The sequence below is a fragment of the Chroicocephalus ridibundus genome, chromosome 3 (assembly GCF_963924245.1).
Source record: "Chroicocephalus ridibundus chromosome 3, bChrRid1.1, whole genome shotgun sequence".
NCBI classification, from domain to species: Eukaryota; Metazoa; Chordata; class Aves; order Charadriiformes; family Laridae; genus Chroicocephalus; species Chroicocephalus ridibundus.
Genome location: NC_086286.1, coordinates 4,266,627 through 4,288,657, shown reverse-complemented (window position 1 = coordinate 4,288,657; position 22,031 = coordinate 4,266,627). Strand labels below are relative to the sequence as shown.

Here is a 22,031-nt window from a genome sequence, read left to right as displayed (position 1 = left end):
CAGTGGCTGTCGCCTAAACCGGCTGCAGACCCGGGTTTGTACGTAATTTCTCAGGTCTTTCTTCAACGCGCGTACTGCTCGGAAGAAAAACCTGGTGTTGGCTGGTTAAAAAAGAAAGCTTGATGGTGATGGCTCACCAGACCGTTGGCTTAGGCTGGACGCAGACACCAGGTACAACAGCCTGAGGCTTGCAGGAACCCCAGCGTTGAGCCCGTCACCCCCTCTCGGCACTGCCAGCGGTGTTCATGAGGGGACTGTGTGTTACAGGTGGACATCTGGTCCCTGGGCATCATGGTGATCGAGATGATAGACGGCGAACCTCCCTACTTCAATGAGCCGCCGCTGCAGGCCATGCGCCGAATCCGGGATAACTTACCGCCCCGGGTGAAGGACATGCACAAGGTCAGACTTCCCATAGGTGGTGAGGGTCTTGCACGTACAAAGGTGTAATCAAACCGCAGCCACACGCTTGCATGCCCAAGAGATACGGTGCACCTTTAGGTACCACCTTCAGCCTTAGGTACCACCTTCAGCCTTAGGTACCACCTTAAGCCTTCACCTTAGGTACCACCTGGTCCTACCCAGGACTCGTGTGGGGAGGATGGGAGACCAAAGCCGTTAGTGAACTGGAGCCTTTTTTGTGCCCAGCCCTGGCTTTGCTTTTCCTTTTGCTCCCTGCACTTCCCACCTTGCCCAGAGTAAGTCGGCACATGAGCCCGGCTGCGTATGGGTTGGTACCTCCATGCCCAGTGCCAAAGTGTTTGGGTACCTTTGGGTACCTCCTGTGTGGGGTGTGCTTCTAGACCTCAGACCCGAGGCCTGGGTTACCGCTTTTCTCGCCCACCGCAAGCAAAGCTGTGCGTGGTGTGCTCCTCTGCACCCCGCCGATAGCCCAGTGCTGTCGATACGAACGGCACATGAAAGACACGCGGCCCTTCAGCTCAGCACATCTGTTGCCACAGGAAAGCTCAGCATGGCCCTTGTCTTCCCAAGAAAAGCAGAGGCACAGACCCAGCATGGGCTGGAAATGGGCGTCCTTGTCCGCCCCTAACGCCAGTGCGATGTTGCAGGTCTCCTCGGTCCTCCGGGGCTTCTTGGACTCCATGCTGGTGCGGGAGCCCTCGCAGAGAGCCACGGCCCAGGAACTGCTGCGACACCCGTTCCTCAAACTGGCTGGGCCCCCTTCTTGCATCGTGCCCCTCATGAGGCAGCACAGGCACCGCTGAAGCCGGAGACTTTTCGGGAGGAGGTCGGTGCAGAGTCCGGATAACGGCCACGCAGGAATCCCGGCGGATGTGTGGGAACCGCCGGCAGGGAAGAGAGAAACCGCGGTAAATAAAAACCCAAGGATGCTGCGAGGGACCGGGGAGCGATCCTGGCCACCAGCTGGGTGGCCACGCTCCGCCGTGGACCGTCGCTCCCCCGCGCTGGCGTCTTCTGGGCCATCCCGGCAGAAGGCACCAAACGCAAACAAGGTTGGAAAGTTAATTCCTAGAGGATAGCACAACCAGAGCGAGACACCAGAGTTTTACTGCAGGCTACGGCACTTCTATTTCAGAAGAACACTTTTCTGACGAAAAAAAAAAAAAAGAAAAAAGCACTTTTTATCTCGGTCATAGCAGCGCAATGTATTTTGAAACGAATTTGTAATTTTCTGTACAGTACGTTTTGATAATTTGCAGTACTTTGTCACGTAACTGTTGTGTTAGTTGAAGTAATAAGTGTGACTTAGCAAGAATTTGAGAAAATAAAGTTTCCTACTTTTTTAACCCTTTTGAAAACAGGGAGAAAAAAAAAAAAAAAACAAAACAACAAAACACAACAAACCTTTAGGAAGTTAGAAAGTTTTGCAGCTTTTCTGTTGGGGTGAGGAGAGTCGTGGCAGCCCCGAGAGTGATATGAGCCAGCGCTGCCAGCGGCGCGGTGGCCATCGGAGCTGCCGCTGCTGAATGTTAGTGGTCGCCAGGGTCTCCCTCATCTCCCCCCCTTCTCCCGCGGTGGGAGCCAACGCAGCCGCCCAACCTTGGCTCAAGGGCCACCTTCTCGCGCCGCGGCCATCCCTTTGTTTTTACGCCACCACAAGCGCAGTTTTCTTCTCACAAAAAAAAAAATTAAAAAAAAAAATATATATATATCTCCGTTATTTCTGTCCTGCTCTGGGAGCAGGAAGGGAGGGCAGGGTCCTGCCGGCCTCCCACGCTCAGCCCGGGCGTCGTGATGCGTTACGAGATGTTTGCCACATAGGAGAAGTCGTGCTGCTGTCTTAGACCTTCTTGAATGTTGATGCAACAGTTGACTACTACGGTACAATTTTGTGTTGTTTGTTGGATGACTTTGCATGTTAACTGTAGGCCTAAATAGATTTGCCTTTGAGATTTTTAGAAGTGCTTCGTAATTATTTCAATGATAAATGAATTTTATTTATTAATGATTAGTTCTTTTTAATTATGTAAAATACGAAAGCCATGTTTTTCAAGGTTTGGTTGGGTTTTTTTTCTTACGGACCTCATTTTACAGTATCATTAAGAAATACAAAGCCAATTTTGGAAAAACACAGTTAGTTTCTTTCTTATGGAGTTTCATAGCGAATAAATTAATTGTTATTTATTGTAGTAAATTATAACCAAACGTCTAATCCTTTGGGAGCTGTTTCTTAAAGCTCTTCCTCCGGGACAAAAGAGTTGCCAATAGTAAAGAAGCTCCTTTAATACTGCTCTTGAAAAGTTAAAGGATATTTGAAGGGAGAGAAACAATTTAAAAAAAACAAAACAAAAACAAAAAAACAGAGGAGATGATAAATATGAACCGGGACATTAAATAAATGTTCTTACATCTGTGTGTCTTACCCCTCCGCCGCTTTCCCGTCTTAACCCTGTTTGCACGTTTGAAGAAGACGCTTAAGAAAACGTGTTGGGCTCCCGCCGCCCCTGCAGCAAAACCCGCCCCCGGCACCCACCCGCCGAGAGGCGGCAGCACCCACCGCCAGCACCCACCGCCTGGGAGTCGAGACAACTCAGGAAAAGAGGCTGCACCCCAAAAGGCAACGGCGCACAGGCCACACGGCATTGCTAGCCACGGAAGTAAACATTTTTTAAACATCTGTGAATAAAAAAAAAGGGGTTGGGGTTGGTGGGTTTGGGTTTGTTGTTTTTTTTTTTCTTCAATGTTCAGCACATTTTAGGCTGTGCAAGTGAAGAATTTTCTGCAACTTTCGTAGATACTTTAAACCGTATTCATCAGGTTTACTGAAAGTTTTGTCGATTTCAAAAAGTTGTTTGTTTGGTGGTTTGGTTTTTTGTTTGGGTTTTGTTTTTTTTTTTTGTGGGCACCAACTGCTGGTGAGGCAAATGCACATGCAAGTTAAATAAATGAATTGATAAACGCTTTAATTTTCGGTGTGGTAGGTTTTTCCCCCCTCTCCCCCCACCCCCTTCACCCCCCCCCCCCCATGCCTTGTTTCTATTTTCTAAACTTGACTCAGTCACACAGTACTGGACTAAGCTAGTAACAAGAAAAAAAAAAGTTGTTCCTTGAGTATACGTGAGATAGATCGAAAGATATAGATGATATAGATATAGCTATAGATGAGACAGACAGATAAACATACATAGGTAACTATATGAAGAGCAAAATGATGCTGTCCAGCTCTAATTTTCCAAAGTAAGAAGGTAAGGAGTAAGACTTCACAAAAGAAAAAAACCTCAGCGTCACTAAATGGTTCTCCTGGTTGATGGCCCCGTCGCTGCATAAACAGCTGTGATGAGGAACTACAGGATATGAGTAAGAATTACTGAGATTCTGACTGCGCCTCTACCCCGAATTAAGAAAAATAGACGTAACGGTTGGGCCAAGGACATTGGCCTTAACGAACAAGGACCAGCAGGTTGGATGAGACATGAGAGCCCCCACGTAACTGGGGAAAAAAGAAAAAAAAAAAAAAAACCACACCCCAACAAACTTTAATTTTCTGTAAAGAGGGACATGCAAAGGTTTCGGGTGCGCAGTGCAATGGGGTGCGGCACAACCAGGCAGCCTGCAAGCTAAAGACAGCACCAAAAAACCACCAAACCCAAAGTGAGGGGAAGAAATTATTCAAATCTGTATCATCAGCCTTTGCAACAACTTGGGAGACGCTATTTTCTTTCTCCCTGGGACCTTCCCCCCACCACCACCACATCCCAAAGAGGCCCATCCTGATGGGCCCTGGAGCACCCCCCTGTGTCACCCACCAGCCTCCCCTCGGCTCCTTGCACAAAAAAAAAAAAAAAAAGAAACTTCCCCGCCTCAGAAATCACCAGTGTGGTTTGTCAGGCTGAAGCAAACGATGTCCTTAAGAGAAGCATTAGCGAAATAACTAACCATTTTGGTCGCCAGCAGGGCGGTTAGCCATGCCGACACCCTGCTCCGGTCACACAGTACTCCAGCAAGCCCATACCTGTTGAAATATTTCTGCCTTCCTTTCCCTGCCCCTAAATAATCCCTTTTTTTTGTTTTGTTTTGGTTTTTTTCTTTTTTTTTTTTGCCTTACACGTCCTTAATTTTTGGCTCCTATCCACTCAGCTCTCCTGCCTACTGAAGCCATTCCAGGCTCCTCAGTAGCGTCACCAGTCAGCTAATGAGGCTACAGTATTATTTGCTCTCTTAAGTGGCTTCAAGTCCTATAAGGGAAGTTTTTTTTATTACTTTGGGTTGCTGACATCAGCAAATGTTTCAAAATGCATTAGCCATCACCCAAAAGAAAGCTTAGTTTTGGCTGTTTGACTCACAGCACTTCAAATAAAGCCAGAGCCAGGTAAAAAAAGAAGGAATAACCGTGGCCTGTTGCCTTGGGCTACACCGTTGCCTGAGCCGTGTTCCTCACCCTCACTGCAAAGCTGTTCCTGGGATAATACCCTGTGGAGGATCTTCCCAGGTCTTGTCTCCTGCAGCTCGGTGGCTCTCCTGGACCCTGTGGTGTCCACGCTGCAAAAGCCATTTCCTCTGTCACTATCTCCTTGCCCTTGTTCGGCCTCTCAGAGCAAAAAAAAAAAAAAAAAAAAACCTCTTTAGTTTTAATTTTTTAGATACCAGATGTTGGGAGCATCCATTCACCCAGAAGACGTCTTCATCTGCCGCACCGGCTAGGGCCGAGCTCCGCGTGTGGCCAGTCACTCCGGTGCACTCATCCCTGCCTGTCACTAAGGCCCGATGACATCTTCTGAGGCCACCAGTTCTAAAAGTACTCACAAATGCTCAGCCTTTTAGTAGCAGAAGCCAGGACATTCACTCCCCTCCTCGGCAACACGTCAATAATTTATAATTAAAGTTCTAAGCATAAGCACTTTGTACGTCGCTAACTGCTGCTTCAGTAAGCGCTGAATTATTACAGGGCCTTCTTACAGGTCTAAATTTCTTATCGTCGCCCACCTTCTACCAGTGAGGTCATAAACAGCTATAACGCAAAGCGGCCAAGTTTGCAGCCGGCTTGTGCTAAGCCAGCGATGAATGAAAGCTGAATATAAAATGCAATAACAATAAAAGTGTTGCTGTGGTTTGAAGGGAAGTTGGACAGCTTTTTTTTTTTTAACCTCTCTCATCAATAATTTTTCAAAACTAGGCTTGGAAAGCTTAAATTGGTGGGAAAATTCAGGTCAAATTCAGTAAATAATTGTTAGTCAAAGTATGGAAAGAACTGAAAGATTCAAAGGGGTTTCTTTCAACATCTTAAATCATTTTTTCTAGAGCCACGATACATCAGTCTAGGGCACAACGCAACCTGTGACTGAGCTGAAATTATTGGTTCCGTCTCCTTTCTTCCCAAAAAAGCAAGCAGGAAAACATTTCAGGACAGCAAGAAACCATTTTCTATCTTATTTCAGGAAGGCAAGAAATTAATTACCCAGCTCTGTTCCTGACAGCTTACAGACACTTCCAACCTGAAGGTGATGCTGAGCCCTGGCTACGCAAAACATCTGACAGGGAAAGCAGCACAACGTCTCAAGCTGCACGGGCACAGGGTTGAGGGCTTGCACAGGCAAAACAGAGCAACACGAGCTGCACCAGCTTTTGGGGGTTGTCCTCTCGTCAGGTGGCCGATGCCACCACTTCAATGCGTTGGCCAGTGCTCAGGCAGTGGGAGCCGTCAAGGACGGGTTCCTATGGGCGGTGATGACAATGTTCTCTTTGGGTGGCTCTGCTACGACTGCCCTAATTCACTGCAGGTTGAATTAAAATTAGTTTGCAAAGTCAACCATAAATTAGCATTTATTTTTTTTCCATCTCAAACCTGTGTAGCTGTTTGAGAGAGTCTCCCCATTATGCCAGGTGGGTCTTGCTTCCTTTCTGCAAATGGGGAAGCAACACCAGGACCTGCAATGGCCTAAAACCCACCAGCGGGTTCACTTGGAGAAGACCCAACAAACTCCAACTGCTCCAAGGACCCGCCTGGCAATGACCAGCCAGCAGCTCCATCCACCAGCCACTGCCGCTCCTCGGGGTAACACCAGGGAACCTAATCCAAGCCAAAGCTTTTGTTGCCTTCAAACAGCTCCATATAACCCTGAACTATAACATCCGCGGGAGGATCAGAAAGGTTAAACGTAGCCCAACAAAGGCTGCAGGGGTGCAGAGCAGTGGGTTTCCCACCTCCTGCTCCAGTTTTGAGACGTATCCATCAATCCTTCTTGCCAGCTATGGATGATCTTCCTGCCTCTAAACCCGCTCCGCAAATCAAGTATCATTTCTCCAGGATATAACAAACTTTGGGACAAACGGGATTGTGCAAGGAGCTGTCACATGAAGCAAAAGCAGGAGGCCAAGAGGAAGGAGCGTAAAGACTTCGCTTGGTTGCGTATTTTGGAATCTTTTGCAGCGTCCCTGCCTCCGCCAGCGGCTACGCATCGGCCCCAGCAGGAGGCTGGATGCCCTCGGGGGGTCGGGGAAAGCAGCCGAGACGTGCGAGTCCACCACTGGTACGGTCATCCCTTCATTGGGTTAAAAATTTGGGGAAGGGGATCAGAAATCAAACACACTTATCCAAATGCTGCGCTGTGTGTTTCCTGTAAAGCTCCTACTAACGGCAAGTGGAAGGGAAGTAGCTCTCTTTTATGTCACCCGTTTAAAGTTTTTATATCCAAACTGACACACAACTAACTCAAGTTTTGCAAGGGACAAAAAAAAAAGAAGGGAGAGGTGCTGATGAATGTGAAAAGAGGGTGAAAAAAACCCAACAAAGCCCTAAGGGGCTCTCAGGGAAACAGACACAGAGGAAAAACAGGATCCTCTTCCTTTATTCCAGCCACAAAGTCCTTCTCTTCCCCCCGTTTTCACAATGTCCCAACTCTTTTCTGTCTCTGATCATGCTCAACCGAACCAGCAGAAATTGCTCCGACTGACAGCAACCACCTGCAGCGCATCGGGAGGAAACCGGCCGGGGGGGACCAGCCTCTGACTGACTGGGATGGCTCCGGTTCGGTGCCATCTCCATCCCCGCCCCGCCACCTCGTCCCGCACAACCCTGCCGTCCCAGCGCCAGCGACGAGGAGACAAACGCCAACGGAGAGGCTCCCTTGGCATCTGCACTTCAGCTGTTTGCTTCCTTTTTTTTTGTTGTTTTTTATTTTTGTGGTTTTGGATGTCAAATACAGGAGCAGATGCCGGGAGAGCTTTTCTGGCTGGAGGGCAGACAAGAGGGAGGTAGGACAAAGCTGGTACCCACAGCCCCTCTATTAAGGATGAGCCTTTAATCCTTTTATTCACCCTTCTGCTACCTACGGCTTTTTCTGGCTGCCTCTAAAATAACCTTTTCTTCTTCTTTTAAAGAATAATCAGCTCATTGTAGGCAGCGGCACTGGGTCAGCCTAAAGCCCGCCCAGAACACTTTTACTGGAGTTTTAAATGAAAAGGGCAATGCCACAAGCATCATTAGCGCCGTAATTTTGCTTCTTACATCCAAATGAGAAGACAAAAAGGTGAGCGTAACACAGAAATGAGACCGGGAATAAGACGGGACTAAAGGAAGGCGCTTGCTGCAGCCACCTTCGTTTTCACCTTCCACCAAAAAAGCCTCATAAATTTTGGAGGAGGCTGCAGCACTAAAAAGCAGTGAAGTTTCTCCTTTTCCACTTCCTCACATTGAAATGACTACCTTTTGTGGGCCTATTACCCTGTTTTAAGCTGAAGGGGGACAGTCATGGGGACAGTCATACAGTTCCTGTTTGGATCAAATCAGTTCAGGAAGAGAAAAGTTATGTCCTATGCCCTAAACGAGTCTGGACTAACTCCTGCTGCGGGAACACCGGAGCCAAGGGAAATCAAAGGTTTCAGTGGGAACCGGACGGGACCGGAGCGGAACGCGCCATTGCCCACAAAACAAGTAAGAAAGAAGCAGCCGAGAGATCAGAAGAATATTAAGAAATAACCAACGCATCACAGACCAGCGAGCCACCCCCGTGTCCTCCCCCAACCGTCCCCACCAAAACGCTGCTGGAATAAATCCACCCAGGCGCTGTATTTTTACACCGATTCCATCGAGTTAGTAAAGAGCATCACATCATTTCAAAATAAAAAGGCAAATCGTGTATTAGATATGTACATGTTTTAATTAATTTTAAAAATGGTCTACACTTAAGGACGGATTTCAAGGGCTTCCTTATGTTTTTTTTCTGTTACATTAGATTATACCTGAATAATCTGCATAGTAACTTTAACATTTCTGTTTTCTTTTTTTTTTTGTGTGTTTCGTTGTGAAAATACCAGTTGCGGGCAGCAATGTAACATCTCAACGACAATCACAACACGTGCAGGATGTCCAGCCAGAAGCATTTCTCGGTTGACTTGCAGTAGCATGGCACTTTTTTAATTTGCGTATCAATACTCTTTTTTTTTTTTTTTAATTATTTTTTTTTTAACTTTCAGATGTGGCTCAAGAAGCAAAAACAAACTTTCTTCATTTATTTAGCCTCAAGCATGGGGTCCTCAAGCTGGCTGGGATCTGCTGCGCTGGAGTTACTCCAGTTTCTACCAACTTGAGGTTCTGGCGTTTATTTTTTCTCAAAACACACCTGTCTTGCCTTCATGCTTTCCTTAACATGAGTGCAAATTCAGGAATGCGGTTGGAGTCCCTTCGTTAGAGGACCTTAACGAAGTCTCGCCTAATGGCTCCGTCCCCCAGCCCTGCTCCCCGCACAGACACAAACGGAGAGGGCTGAACGCTGCCGAGAGCGGCGCGTTGGGGAGGGGAGAGGAAAAAAAAAAAAGAAGAAAGAAAACAGAAAAAAAAAAAAAAAGAAAAGAAAAGAAAAAAGCTAATTTTGCCCCCGGTGTTAAACTTTGACGTGTGAAGCGTTTCTGTTTCCGGATGATGGGCCCAGCTGCTTAAGAAGGTATTCACACCACCTACTGCCCCTGACTCCTAAAATCAGATGCTCCGAGTCTTCTTACAGCGAGAGCTGAGCACTGACCACGTTAAAGCCTAACCCTACCGTGTGTGCCTCCACGCAACGCCCACCATTAGGTGCTGTGAATACCGTCTCTCGCCCCGCCCCCCCCCACACCCCGAAATCTCTCCTCACCCTTAGAAAAAAGTGCTTTTGCTTTTTCTACCTGATAAATATTTGGGCTGCTCGATGCTCTCCCCTAGCCCATGTGTTTGTACTGAGATCTGTCCCGAGGAATCTGCACTTGGTTGGCCGTCAGCTTGTGGTGGATATGGTAAACGCAGAGGGTTATCACGATAACCAACCCCAGGATCAGGCCCAGAATCAGAGGCAGGGTTTCCTCTAACTGCTCCCTCTGGTCCACCGGGCACTTGTGCTCTGCAGGGAAAGAAAGGAAAGAGAGGAAAAGAGAAGTGAACGAGACATTGCAGATCTGAGCTCCTGCTGCGGTCGTGAAGCGACATCCCCAGAGTCACGGCTCCGCGCCGGAGGTCCCGGCGCAGCAAAAGCAGCCGCAGCAGCCAGCAGAGACGGCAACCGCCATCGAGTCCTAGGAAGAAAATCCACCGCCTTGGAGGAAAGTGAAATCCCTGTCGCAGCGCAGGGTTTGGAGGGAGAGGTGACATCCATCAAACCAGCCGGTGCAGGGGGGGAAAAGACACTTTCATGTCCATAAGCTCCTCTTCAGGCCTCGGCTGCACCAGTACGGCAATGGCCTTGTTGGGAACGGGACAGCAAACGTACAAGTTTCCTGACTGTGGCTGAAGAGCCGCTTTGTTTATTTAGTTGTAGAGTCCTCAGCATCAGTCTTTAATCCCGCATCAGACTTGCCCTGCTCACCGTTAGAAGATTTCTCCCCTCTATCTGCAAGCTGACGGAGATGTAAAAGCATCTCTCCCCCCTCTCCCTGAGCTCCCCACGGGGACTTCACCAGCACTGGCAGAGCCCATGCGCGTTCGGGGTCAAACGGCATCCTGGCACCCCACGGCCTTTGTCAAATATGACAAAGGAGGAGCAGAAGCAACAGGCGCCTCCCCAGTGTTCTTCTCTCTGGTCTACAAGTCCCCGCCATAGTCTAATAAACCACTAGAAAATTATAACAACCACACAATGGGAAAACACTTCTCTATTCAGCTTGCCATGGAACAAGCCACCAAAGTTAGGAAACACATTATGCCGGTGATCCCGGTTCAGCGCCCTCGCGCTTCCAGAGCCTACTGCAGGCCCGAATGACAGGATCACGATTTACTTTTTTTCCCCACAGGACTGTTGCTTATCCGTGGACGATGCTGCTGAGACAGGGCTGCCTGACCGAAAAAGAAGAAAAAAGCCAACTCTGGGGAAAACAAAAAAAAAAAGGTTATGGGGTATAGGAGGGACACTGCTCCGGGCCCTGGATCGTCTTCTTCCCAGTGCTAAAATCGTGCTGGAAACAATAAAAACAGCAATTACTTTATGAAAAAAAAAAAAGAAAAGGCTGCACGTTCGAGGAGCAGATACAAAGGGCACACCGCCCTTTCCTCCCATCGCTAAAGACCATCCAGATGGGTTCCCCAGGCAGCTGATTGCGGGACGCAAAGATCTGTGATAACCATGAACGGCAAACACTCTGCAAATCTAACGCCACGTGGCAAAAAACCCGGAGACCCCCCCGGGCCCAGGCAGGAGGTGACAGCAGGGACGTAGCTCCAGCGGTACCGGCAGCTCCATCACTTCCCAGCGCGGAGCCGTCCTCCCAGCGCCAGGCTCGCAGAGACGCCATTTGGAAACGGTTCGGGCTGTAAATGAAGTGAAACAAAAAAGCTAAAGTGAAATGTAGCCCAACAAAAAAAAAAAAAAAAAAAAAAAAAGAAAAAAAAAGTCCTTTTCGGTTCCAGTTGCTCACCGTTTCACCAGAGGAGTGATTGATCACCAGGACTGTGTTACAGGCCATTCAGCAATTGCTGCAATGCAGGGGTTTTGTTTGTTTGTATTAAGGAGAAAGGGGGGGGGGTGGGGGGAGTGTGAATAAATCCTGATTATTATTTCGCTCCCAAAATCGGGTTTCTAGAGCTTTTATGAAATTCTTCCCAGTTTAGGATGCCCAGACCCGACTGGACCAGCAGCAGGTTGGCATCCCCAGACCCCCCGCTGCGGGAAAAGCCAGGGGGCAGGCAGTGCCGGGGGTGCTCTGACCGCCCCCCCCCGATCCCCAGCACAAAGCAGCACCCCTCCCAGGGGCAGGATGCAGGATCCGTGCCGGAGGAGCTCCCGTGCGCTCACCGACAGGCCGGGGGGCCCACGGGCCGATGAGCAGCGCTTCACCCAGCCGCCGCCGTCTCCTCCTGCGGACGCTGATTTTTCGCTTTGACAGTGGTTTAGCTTAAACCCTGCAGAAAATGGCAACAAGCCTGTGGTAAACCCGCCTGAGGGCGTTCGTTCAGGCTCACACACAGGTCTGCCCCTGCGCCTTTCCTTAAACAAGAGCGATGCTGCTTCGCAGGGGAGCGGGGCGAGCGCGGGGGTCTGCAGCCAGGGAAGGAGGCAGAGCCACAAGCCCCGGCGCCGCGAGGCAGAGGGCCAACCCAGCTCCAAAGCACCCCCTCGCAATATTTGAGCTCCCATCTTTTGCCAAAGCAAACTGGCCGCGGAGCCCAAAATGTGCCAGAGGACACGGCCAAAACGCCGATGTCCACAGAAAGCCACGGCTGTATTTAAGCGCCTGAGTCACAACTCCAAAAAGGTGTCCGTTCTCGCAAGCAGCTGCAGAAGACAGTTCCTTATCCTGACACTTTCTAAGGAGGATTAAAAGAAAAGGAAAAAAAAAAAAAAAAAAAAAAGCCCACAGGAAAAAAACCAAACCAACAAAACACACCAGTGCAAAGCTCGGAGTCTCCAGCAGCACATCCATCTGCCCCGGCAGCGGAGGCAGCCTTCCTCCTCCTCACCACCACCTTCTCCTCGCCAGACACAGCCGTTTTCTCCTTCTGGAGGAGCTCACCAACGTCTGGGCTCTTCCGAGAGTGAAGGGGGAACGGGAATGCCAGCATGGAGGCACAGGCAAGTGCTGAGCACAAACACATTTACAGCGAAACGAAGGCTCTCCAGATAGACTCATAGCATTGCCTCGGTTGGAGGGGACCTTTCACAACATCTAGTCCAACCACGATGCTGGAGACACCTCATTTTACCACAACCAAAAAATATTTTCACGTTTATAACAACGTCCTTTAACATTTACACAGCGTTTTTCACCCCAAGAGCTCCAAGCATGGCACAGGTGGCCGAGGTCCAGACCGCGGCGGGGAGGCAGGTAACAGGCATCATCCCTGGTCTATCCACACGGGAAAATGCCAAGGGGGGAGGGGGGGGGGGGGGCGGGTGGGGAGGAGGGCTTGCAGAAAGTCCACGGCAGAACCAAATTCAGATGCTCGAGCCCATCAGGAGCGGAGCGGGCAGGCGAATGAAACACCGTCGCGCGGGGAACTGCTACGTATTGGCAATCAACGTCTTCTGCAGGAAAACGGCCATTTCCACCAGATTTTTCCCCCCCCCGGGTATTTCGCTTCAGGTCACGGGGCTCTCGGCATTCGCCCAAGTGGCCGGGTTCTAACCCTCAGGCCAGGAAAGCAAAAAAGTCCCCTCAAATTTTAACTATTTGAAAAGTTCGTGTGAGGCCGGGAGTTTTTGCTGCATCGCGAACCCCGCGGGGTCACCCCTTTGCCGGAGCGGCCCCGAGCCCGGCTTGCGCCACCCCACGGCCCCCGTCCCACCGAGCAACGAGCGCGGGGTGGGGGGACACACACAAAGGACTCATTTAGGTACGTTCTTCATTGTTCTTTTGTGCTGCGCTTCCTCCGACAGCGCGCGGCACAGGGCTCGCGTACCGCCACGGTTTCTATGGTGAGTGCTCGTCCGATTCCAGCACTAGGCTCGGAAACCACCCAACGGGCCCAATTTTCTTGTTTCAGCATCCTTCTGCACAACAAACAGCAGCACGGCAAAAAAAAAAAAAAAAAAAAAAAAAGAAAGAAAAATAACAAATAAATCAGCGGTTTCCCCGCAGTCACGACTGCAAGCCTGAGGACTGGCGCAGGGGTTGTTCGGAGGGACGGAAAAACAGCCCAGTCGTGTCTAGCAGGATAGGATGGATTTTTGGAATGGGGGTTTATAAGCGACTAGCTTAGAAAGAAATAAAGACTGGGTGCTTTTTTAAAACATGGCCACATACCTTGCGAAGAGGAGCTACTTGGTGCCGAGGAGCCTTAAGAAAAGGCGGCCCTTGCGTGGGGTGGCTCAGAGGCAGATGAGACCTCCCAGGATCCTGGTCCCTCAACCTCAGCCTTTGTATCCCTTTCTATAAGTATTTTGCATTACTGTGATCAAAATCAAAAGAGCTGACAATTTCTGCGGGGTTCTTTCACCAATTTAAATCTTCTCCTCGCACCCTCTTGATCCAGCTCTCTTAAGCTGAAGAACGTACACGCATTTTTCCCTATTAAAAAAAAAAATAAAGATTTCCCAAGCTCTGAATGGAAAAAATATTCTGCTGCTGCTTCTGTACTGAAAAAGGTAAATGTTTCTATTTATGTACAGTTATGTTGGAAGCAGTGTCTTAAAAAGAAAAAAAAAAAAGAAAAAAAAAAAAGATATTCTAGCATGTGAGTTTAAGGATTCAAAAAAATAACAGCAATTCCCAGAAGCTTTTTAACCTGCCCCGGACAGGCCAGTGTCAGGACTAATGACAAAACCTTTTCCCCCCGTTTCTTTGTGGTAAAAGGGCCCTGACCCTCCCGCGTCTCGGCGATTCTTCTGCTCCAGCAGGTCTCTTTCTTTATTCTAAAATATTTTAAAGTGTTCTGTAGCCTGTTCATAATTAATAGGAATTTTACCTAATGGGAAATTAACGAACCAAAAAGGAGATGGCTAATTACTGTAATTTAAGATTGGCAGTGACTCTGAGACCCCACAAAGGATCGCGTTGTGCCACGCGTGTGCCGAGGCCGCGCTGGTCCGCAGGGCTGGGGGGGACGCGCCGCCGGGAGAAGCGGGGAAGCCCCCGGGTGAAGCTTCAGTGATACATGAGCTCGCCAGCATTTCTGACCGTCCTCTCCAGGTGCTCTTTGCTATTTAACTTCCAGCGGAATTCAACAAAAAGAAGTACCATTGAATAACGACAGCGACAACAACAACAAAAAAAAAAAAGAAGAGAAAGCTCGACAAAGAAATCACGCTTTCCTAAGAAGGAAGAATTCCCCGCACAGGTTTAAAGATTGATGAACCAACTGGAGTCTCCTCATGCCCTGGTGGAAAAAAAAAGGAAAAACAAAAAAAAAACAACCCCAAAACACTACAACAACAAAGGGAAAAAACCAAACCAAATTTACTGCCTGATATGAAAGAGGCACATCATGCAAAAGGCAGGTGACGCCCTTCGGCAATGAAGGCCCAGTTTGGTTGTTCTGCGGGCTCTGGGACTGCGAGCTCTCGGACTTGCCACGTTTGGTATCACAGAGACACAGTGGCTAAACCGGAGTCCAGACCTGCAGATTTTAATTACGCTTTTCTCAGCCTCCAAGGTCTGCCCAGCCAAACCCCGCGTGCGGGAAGCCTGGATCCACAGGGGGAGGGAGGGGATGAAGGTGTGCCAAACAAAAAATGATAGGGAACTATTAAATTCTACCCTTTTCTCCCTATACCCGACACAAAATGTGGTACTACTTTGATAGAAAAGAAAAGAAAAAAAAAAAAAAGATTTATTTGTGCCCACGGATAAAACCTACTCTGTACTACACTGGCCTTGCCGTGAGTAATTCAGCCACGCAGAGCTCTGCCAGAGCCAGGGTACATAATAGCACGTATTTACTACTTCAGTGAGAGGAATGTGAGTCACGAGCGTAAGTGCTCGGCTCCGTAGTCGCTGCTGGTTTTTTTCATCACGCTCTAAAATATTTCCCACACGCAAAATAATAAAGCCCCCCATTTTTAACGCCAGGCTTGAAAATAACACCACCATTTTCTAGCTCATTAGTAAAAGATTCGGCTATTACGAATTTTATTTGCATCTTGTTACAATAACGGCGTTGACTAATTTGCTAAGACGGCACTATAAAAAGGGGACTAGTCTGGAAGCCCTGATTCAGGTGAGCATGTTTGCACTCCCCCATTCCACCTTTTGGAAAAGGCAGGGGGAAGTCGGGGAGGAGGAGCACCATGGGTTCCTCGGGACAAAGGAAGGCAAAATCCGCAGGAATTCTGCCCCATGTCAGTATTGCTGTTGGCTGCAGTACAACTCTTTGATACGAACAGCACGTGTTAACTTACATTTTCCTTTATCCGCAACTAACGTTAAAGAAGCCTACGAGGAGGAACAGCATCCCATGTGTTTGGCGCACGAGGCACCTCACTGAAGTCCCCGTTAACGCTTCCTTCCCCCTTGCAACGAGCATTAATCAAACTGAAGCCAACGACGCGCATCGCAAGTGTTTCTTCCCGCCGCAGCCCCAAGCTTTCCTCGGTGCGCAGTGGCCCTACAAAGCCCCTGGAGCTGTACGAAAGCATCTTCTCTCCTGCAGAGGAGACACCTAAGCCTTGCAGGGCTCCCCAGGGACCTGGCAGCTCTGGAGCTTGCTGGCAACCTAGGTAGATGAGTCATTATAGAAGCCAAGGTCCATGCAACAACAGCCCGTGTTTTGACCAAACAACAGCTGGGCTGAATTTGTTAAGGCTTATGGGGGACCACGGAGGTAGGGAATGGGTTGGAGGGACTGTGCGGAGCACTGACAACCCGCTAGAGGGAGGGGAAGGTGCTCTGATAAAGGTGGGATCCAAATTCCTTCAGTACATTGCAAAACCCCCAAAGGGCACGGCAGCAGCAGCGTCTCAGGGACGCAGGACATGCCTTCACCCTGCACCTTACCTTCACTGAAGACAAAATCCGCGGTGATGTCGAAGGGCTGGACACGCACTTCCGACAGCAAGAGCTGCACAGACTTCTGGTGGTCGCTGGAGACGAGGGAGATGGTCTGCTGCGCCTGGCACTCGTAGGACTTCCCAGCCGGAGTGACCAGGGCAGAGAGCCGGTGCGAGCTGGCCGTGTGCTTCCCGGCTGGCCAAGGGGCAGAAACAGCAGAGGTCAGGTCCCGTCTCTGGGGGACCGACGCGACTTTATTAACAAAGCTAATGAACTGAACACAAGGGTATGCAGGCGGTGTGCAATGCGGCGGCCGCATGCTCCACCGCTCTTAAAAGCAGCATTTTCTCTTGGGGTGGGACTGTGCTTTGGGCATGACACCCCCACGTAGCCAGGGCAGCTCCCGCACCGGGGTCGCCTGCAACGGACGCTGCGGCGTGTGGTCCTGCTGGCACCAAGGGAAGAGCCGGCTCTGCCGCCGCCAGCTACGCTCATGTCACGGGACCTGAAGTCCATAAAGTCAGAGGAATGGTTTCTATTGATGTCTATGCAGGTTTCAGCCTCAGCCCGCGCTCGTGCTCCCTACAGCAATTCCTGCGGCAGCACTTGGGCTCTGAATTCAGGTGTGAAAGAGCAATGCAATTTGGGGACCTCACTATGACGGAAAACGGGCCATAACAGCTTTCCTGAAAATACAACATGACCTTTTCACCCAAGTATAGATGACGAGAAAATATTTTCCCGTCACATCAAGCTTATTTTAAAAACGAAGGCTGAATGCGGCTCATCAAGGTGGAATGAGGGCTGCCTTCCACCTCTCGCTCTTCCACAGCCCTTTGTTCCCCTCCAGCAGCACAGAAAGGTCAGCAGCATTTCCCATTTGTGGAGGGTGGTGAGGCATGGTCACCACCAGGTTTTGGGGACAAAACCAGTAGAAACACCAGTGGGAAAACCAGCTCCACGTTCAGCGTTTCTTATGCCACAAACTCTTTAACGCACCATTCGCTGGAGTTTGAGAAATCTTGCGGAAGAACAACTTGCAAACAAGAGCTTTTCAATTTTCAATACAGGACAACTCATTTCTGAGCAGAAACGAGATAAAAAGAAAACGAAAACCTGAAGAAAGGAAACCCCGTGAGAAAAGAGGAGGCTGTCGGGTGTGGAGGCGTGCAGGGGTAGGGATATTGGTGTCGATCTCGTCGCTATCTTGGGAAACCGCTGCTTTCCCACCTATTCAACCACCATCAGAAGCGAGGAGATAATTAACCTTAAAAAACATCTCCCGCTGGAAAGGGGACAATTTTTTCCAGACCAGGGGGTCCCTTGCCCCGTTGCCCACCCCCTCGGGCCCCTGGGTCCCGCAGCAAACGGGCAGAGGCTGGGCTCCCCCTCCCGCTGCGACTGCCGTGATTAAAAAACAAAAAGCAAGAATGAAAAAAGGGGAAAAAAAAATATTCATTAATACGCAGTTTAAAACCGGCACCTGGTCCCGGCTTTGTCGGGCGGGTTTGGGGTTTCTTTTTTCCCCCCCTTAAACCGCACCGAGGGCAGCAGCCCGCGGGGTGTCCGTCCTCTGTCGCCCCCCCCCCCCGCCACCCCCCAGGGATGTGTTTGAAATCCCGTCCCCCCCCCGGGGCGCTTACGGGCGATGGCGTCCTTGAAGTAGGTGCGCTCGGCGGTGTCGTAGGTGAACTGGATGCGGCTGAGCCTCCAGAACGCCTCCTGCCCCCGGGACGTGTTGTGCCCCTCCTGCCGAGACAGGGCCGCTCAGCACCCCCGAAATACCGCCGGGCACCCCCCCCCCCCCGCCGGGGGGAGCCCCGTACCTTGAGGAAGAAGAGTCTGAGGGTGTACGCTTGCTCCAGCCAGGAGATCTCCAGCTCCGACTCGTTGGTGCCGCACTTGCCCTTCACCTCGGCGCCCCGCGACAGCGGGATATCGGCTTGCTCCGTGATCAGCTGGAAACCGGGAGCGGGGCTCAGGGAGGGCGGGGGCGCTGGAGCACCCCCGGGAGCCCACGCTCTCCCCCAGCCCCGGCGGAATACCCTCGGAGGGGGATAAAGGACTTTCCGAAACTACCGGCGGATCTTCCTCCTCCCCCCGACACCGCCGCGACAACGTGCGGCGGCCGCAGCTCTGCGAGCCCGGACCCCCCCCGCCGCCCCGGCCCTCCCGCCCGGACCCCACTCACATCCACGTAGTTGCTGGCCCACACGTCGTAAGGGACGATGAACTTGGCGGCGAATTCCGCCATGAGACACGTCGTCCGGTTTTCCCGCACCACGAAAATGTCCTTTTCGGGGTTAGGGGAGAGCCCGGAGAGATTTTCAACTTCTTGCTCGGCAGCCAGGCGAGCCGCGGCGTCTGCGGGCAGAGAGGCGCTGAGCGGCGGCCCTTTGCCCTCAGCCTTTGCCAGCTCACCTCCACATCCCCCCCCACCCCCCCCCGAGCCCGCGGGAGTAAGCTCCCCTGTCGCGACAGGGCGTCCCTGTCGCGATAGACGGGCAGTGGCGATGGGGCAGCCGGCGGCGGTGAAGCAGGACCGGTGCTCTAGCAGCGCCGGGTCTGTCTCAGCGCCAGCCTGATCGCGATAGGGTTCCGTGTCGCGACTCGCCGCGGCGGTACTCACGCAAAAGGAAGAGCAGCCCCGGGAGGCGCCCCCCGGCCATCCTCCCTGCTCGGCCCCGGCGTGTCCGCGGCTGCTGCTCCTCCGACAGGGTCCGCCTCCGCGGGAAAGAAAGGAAAGAAAAGAAAAAAAAAATTAAAAAAAAAAAAGGGCAGGGAAGAAAAAAAAGGCAAGCTGAAACACCTCCTTTCTCAGGAGCTGCACAGGCTGCAAAAGCACTCTGCTGCGGAGTGTCGGGGAGGAGGGACGGGGAAGAGTGTGTGGGTGTGTGGGGAGGAGGAGGAGGAGGAGGGGAGATGCCGGCGGAGCTGATGGAGGCGCCCACGCCGAGGGACGGGGCGGGTGGGAGGGAGGGAGGGATGGAGGGAGGGATTCCCCCCCTCCTCCGGCCCGGGGGGGGGTCCCGCCGCCCCCCGCGGAAGGGCTTTGGGGGATCCCCGCGGGGATGCCGGCGGAGAGCCGGAGGACCCCCCCCGGCAGCCCCGACGTGCGGCCGGAGCGCACCGGGCGCGGCGCGGGGCGAGCCGTACAGCGGGCGGGGGCGCAGGGGGGGCTTCCCCCGGGGAGGCGACCGGGCCGCTAAACCGGGCCAGCGGCGGGGATGGAGGAGGGGAGACCTAGTCCAGCGCCGGCTGCTCACCCAGCGTCAGTAATTTCGGTGGAGGCGAACAGCTGCTCTCCTTGTTTTAATTTAGAAAGAAACGCGCAGCTATTTTTGCGTGGCAAGGTCAGAAGCAAAGCCGGCACCCTTTTGTAAACAGCCATGGACACGCTCTTGGGATGTCGTGACATAACGTAACGTGAAACACGCCGTCATGTACCGAGGCGCCAGGTCCCGACAGCATTAAAACGACCCAGGCCATGCCTTTGCAGAGCATTATTGGGAGGGGGGTGCGAGCTGTGGGCACAGGGGTCCCCGGGACCAGCCCCCAGCCCTGGCCGAGTCCCCCCGATGCTCTGGGGCTTTGCCTTCCCCTTTCGCCGGACAATGCGACATCAAAATATGTTTTTTTCCATCTCTCATCGTGAGTTTTTACGGTCCTTTAACGTACTGCCACCCTCGACCCGTACCAAGAGCACATGTGAATATTTACAATTTACAGAGACACAAGTGCCGGGAGCAGCGTAACGGGAACCTACTACCAAGGATCTATTTGTCATAAGAAGCCCAAGGGACAGCAGCTATTTGGCGTGTGCGGTGTTAGACGGATTCACCAGCAATTTGCGTTTCTAGTTCAGGAAAAGGAGTCTGGAGGAAAGGGTCCAGGGTTTTGCGACGCGAGGTATGACAAGGTGAGTTCTGACTGTGGGACGCTGCCCTTCCTCTGCCAGGGCACGCCGGCAGAGACGGGCTTCTGTGCTGGGAAATAAAATAGCTCTTTAAAAATAAAAGCAGAGACTGAAGGAACACACTGATTTTTGTAACTACCCTGTTGAAATTCCTTTTCTGCTTGCTGTACCTATTAAATATTATATTCTGGCCATTTCTTTTCTGTTTCATTAGTCATTCCTGCCCCCCAGTATAGAGCCAGACCTGCATCACTTGTGATACAGGATTAACCTGCAGATAATAGTTTCAGGGGACTACGTAAAGGACAAAAAACCTTCTATATGAAGTTCTTTGACTGTAAGAGACTGTATTTCTGTGGCGATTTTAATGCCTGGCTTCCTCAAGGCTTTCACACTGATGACCTCAGTATTTAACTAGCCTCTATTTCCTCCTCTAGCCTCCCATTTAATTTCTTATTTTTTTGAGATTTCCAGGTAGCTTCCAAGCCTCCAAATATAGATGACCCTACGCAGCGGCCCCTGCCTCCAGCCTGTGCGGGGAGGGGGGGGGTACCAGAGGGAGCACTGGGGTGTTAGAGGCATGGGTGAGCCTGACCCACAGCCCCCCCCAGCACCGAACCCTGCTCTCCCGGCACCTGCCAGCTGCAAAGCATGACAAAAAAAGCCTTCAGCCTCAGCGACAATCCTCACTCCCAGCCGGCAGAGCCGTGTTTATCCCGCTCACCATGGCACAGAAGGGAAAGGCGTAAGATTTGCTAATACCAAGAAAGCCCCAAAACATTGTTAGAGCAGAAAGGTCCCACCTGGGAGGGCCAGTGCGGCAGCAGCCGACCTGAAATCCTGTGACTGGGGCCAATTTATGGCCACAGATCGGATCACCTGGAACCAGCCCTGCAACCGGCCCCTACCCCCAGCTGGGGGGACTGCCTGTGTATCTCTGAAGGCTGAATCCCCCTTGCTACCCTCCCCCCCCCCCCAACTACCAGACAGCCACAACTCTCACCAGCCTCCTTGCAGGGAGCCCACAGCGCGGTGACAGTGGTGCTGCGGCACTGGGAACGCTGCTGGCGCATCCCTGGGAGCGCGGTTTTCCGGCCAGCCGGCCGGCTCCGGGATGTGTCTGCCACTGGCAGCCTGTGGAGTCTGCAAGGAAATCGGCCCCTGTGAGGCGAGGGGCATTTTGGGTCTCTGGCAATGCAGTGTGACCACACTGGAGTGGGGTGGGGGTTAAACAGACCCCCACCTGGAAACGGTCAAGATAATGACGAACCTCCGAATTACGAGAAGTGAAAGAATAGCAGGCTGCCTGTGAGGCCAGGGTGTCATGACCCCCCCCCATCACAGCTGCGCTGAATTTATCTGAAGAGATTCAGAGAGGGAGAATCTGCCACTTCCCTCGATGAAATTTCAGTGAAGTGGAATCCATCACCCCGGCGCAGAATGACATTTTAAACTGCTTTAACTCAGTATCAGTGTTCAAATTGATTAGCCTATTTCATCTCAATGGAAATTCTCACCTCATTACATTAGCGGCCAAACTTCAAATATTCTTTGAATCAAATACTACTTAAACAGTATTTCAAAATACTTAGCTGACAAAATTCATCACTTAATTTCAAATTACTGCCTGCGTTTTATGCTAAATTGTCAATGGCTGAAATACGTAACAGTTCTGGGAGCCGAGCCTGGAAGCTGAGGTTACCCAGCCCTGCGGTTTCACAGAAATACATTTTCCCTTTGACTTGACAAATGTCTCGCTCCTGGCTGAGCAGAGACTCAAAAGGAAGCTGCAGACAGCATTTTCCAG

General features: G+C 51.3%; 2 protein-coding genes across 3 annotated transcripts in view; one reads left to right on the top strand and one right to left on the bottom strand.

The window, feature by feature from the left end:
• PAK5 (p21 (RAC1) activated kinase 5) overlaps positions 1-1,817 on the top strand; it is an 89,414-nt gene extending 87,597 nt beyond the window's left edge. The window contains exons 8-9 of the mRNA XM_063331261.1: positions 268-402; positions 1,071-1,817. Of these exons, the coding sequence (XP_063187331.1) occupies positions 268-402; positions 1,071-1,226 (291 nt within the window). The 3' untranslated portion in view covers positions 1,227-1,817. The remainder of the gene's footprint in view (positions 1-267; positions 403-1,070) is intronic.
• A 6,741-nt stretch (positions 1,818-8,558) lies between these two features.
• LAMP5 (lysosomal associated membrane protein family member 5) lies at positions 8,559-19,185 on the bottom strand. 2 transcript variants are annotated; one of them, XM_063331259.1, is made up of 7 exons: positions 18,938-19,185; positions 18,500-18,672; positions 18,135-18,266; positions 17,952-18,057; positions 16,315-16,503; positions 9,583-9,794; positions 8,559-9,191 (listed from the first exon to the last, which is right to left on the bottom strand). In XM_063331259.1, exons 1-6 carry the CDS (start codon positions 18,975-18,977, stop codon positions 9,616-9,618), a joined length of 819 nt encoding a protein of 272 aa, XP_063187329.1. In that variant the 5' UTR covers positions 18,978-19,185; the 3' UTR covers positions 8,559-9,191; positions 9,583-9,615. The 2 variants fall into 2 exon arrangements, with proteins under 2 accessions (XP_063187329.1, XP_063187328.1); XM_063331258.1 differs by having other exon boundaries at positions 8,559-9,794; positions 18,938-19,184.
• Positions 19,186-22,031: the final 2,846 nt, after the last annotated feature.

Bases quoted from the DNA above. Each gene is read 5' to 3' on its own strand.
- LAMP5 (XM_063331259.1), bottom strand. From the start codon at position 18,977: ATGGCCGGGGGGCGCCTCCCGGGGCTGCTCTTCCTTTTGC. The intron at 18,673-18,937 runs GTGAGTACCGCC...CTCTGCCCGCAG, and splicing joins GGGGCTGCTCTTCCTTTTGC to ACGCCGCGGCTCGCCTGGCT. The intron at 18,058-18,134 runs GTACGGGGCTCC...CTGTCTCGGCAG, and splicing joins TCAGACTCTTCTTCCTCAAG to GAGGGGCACAACACGTCCCG.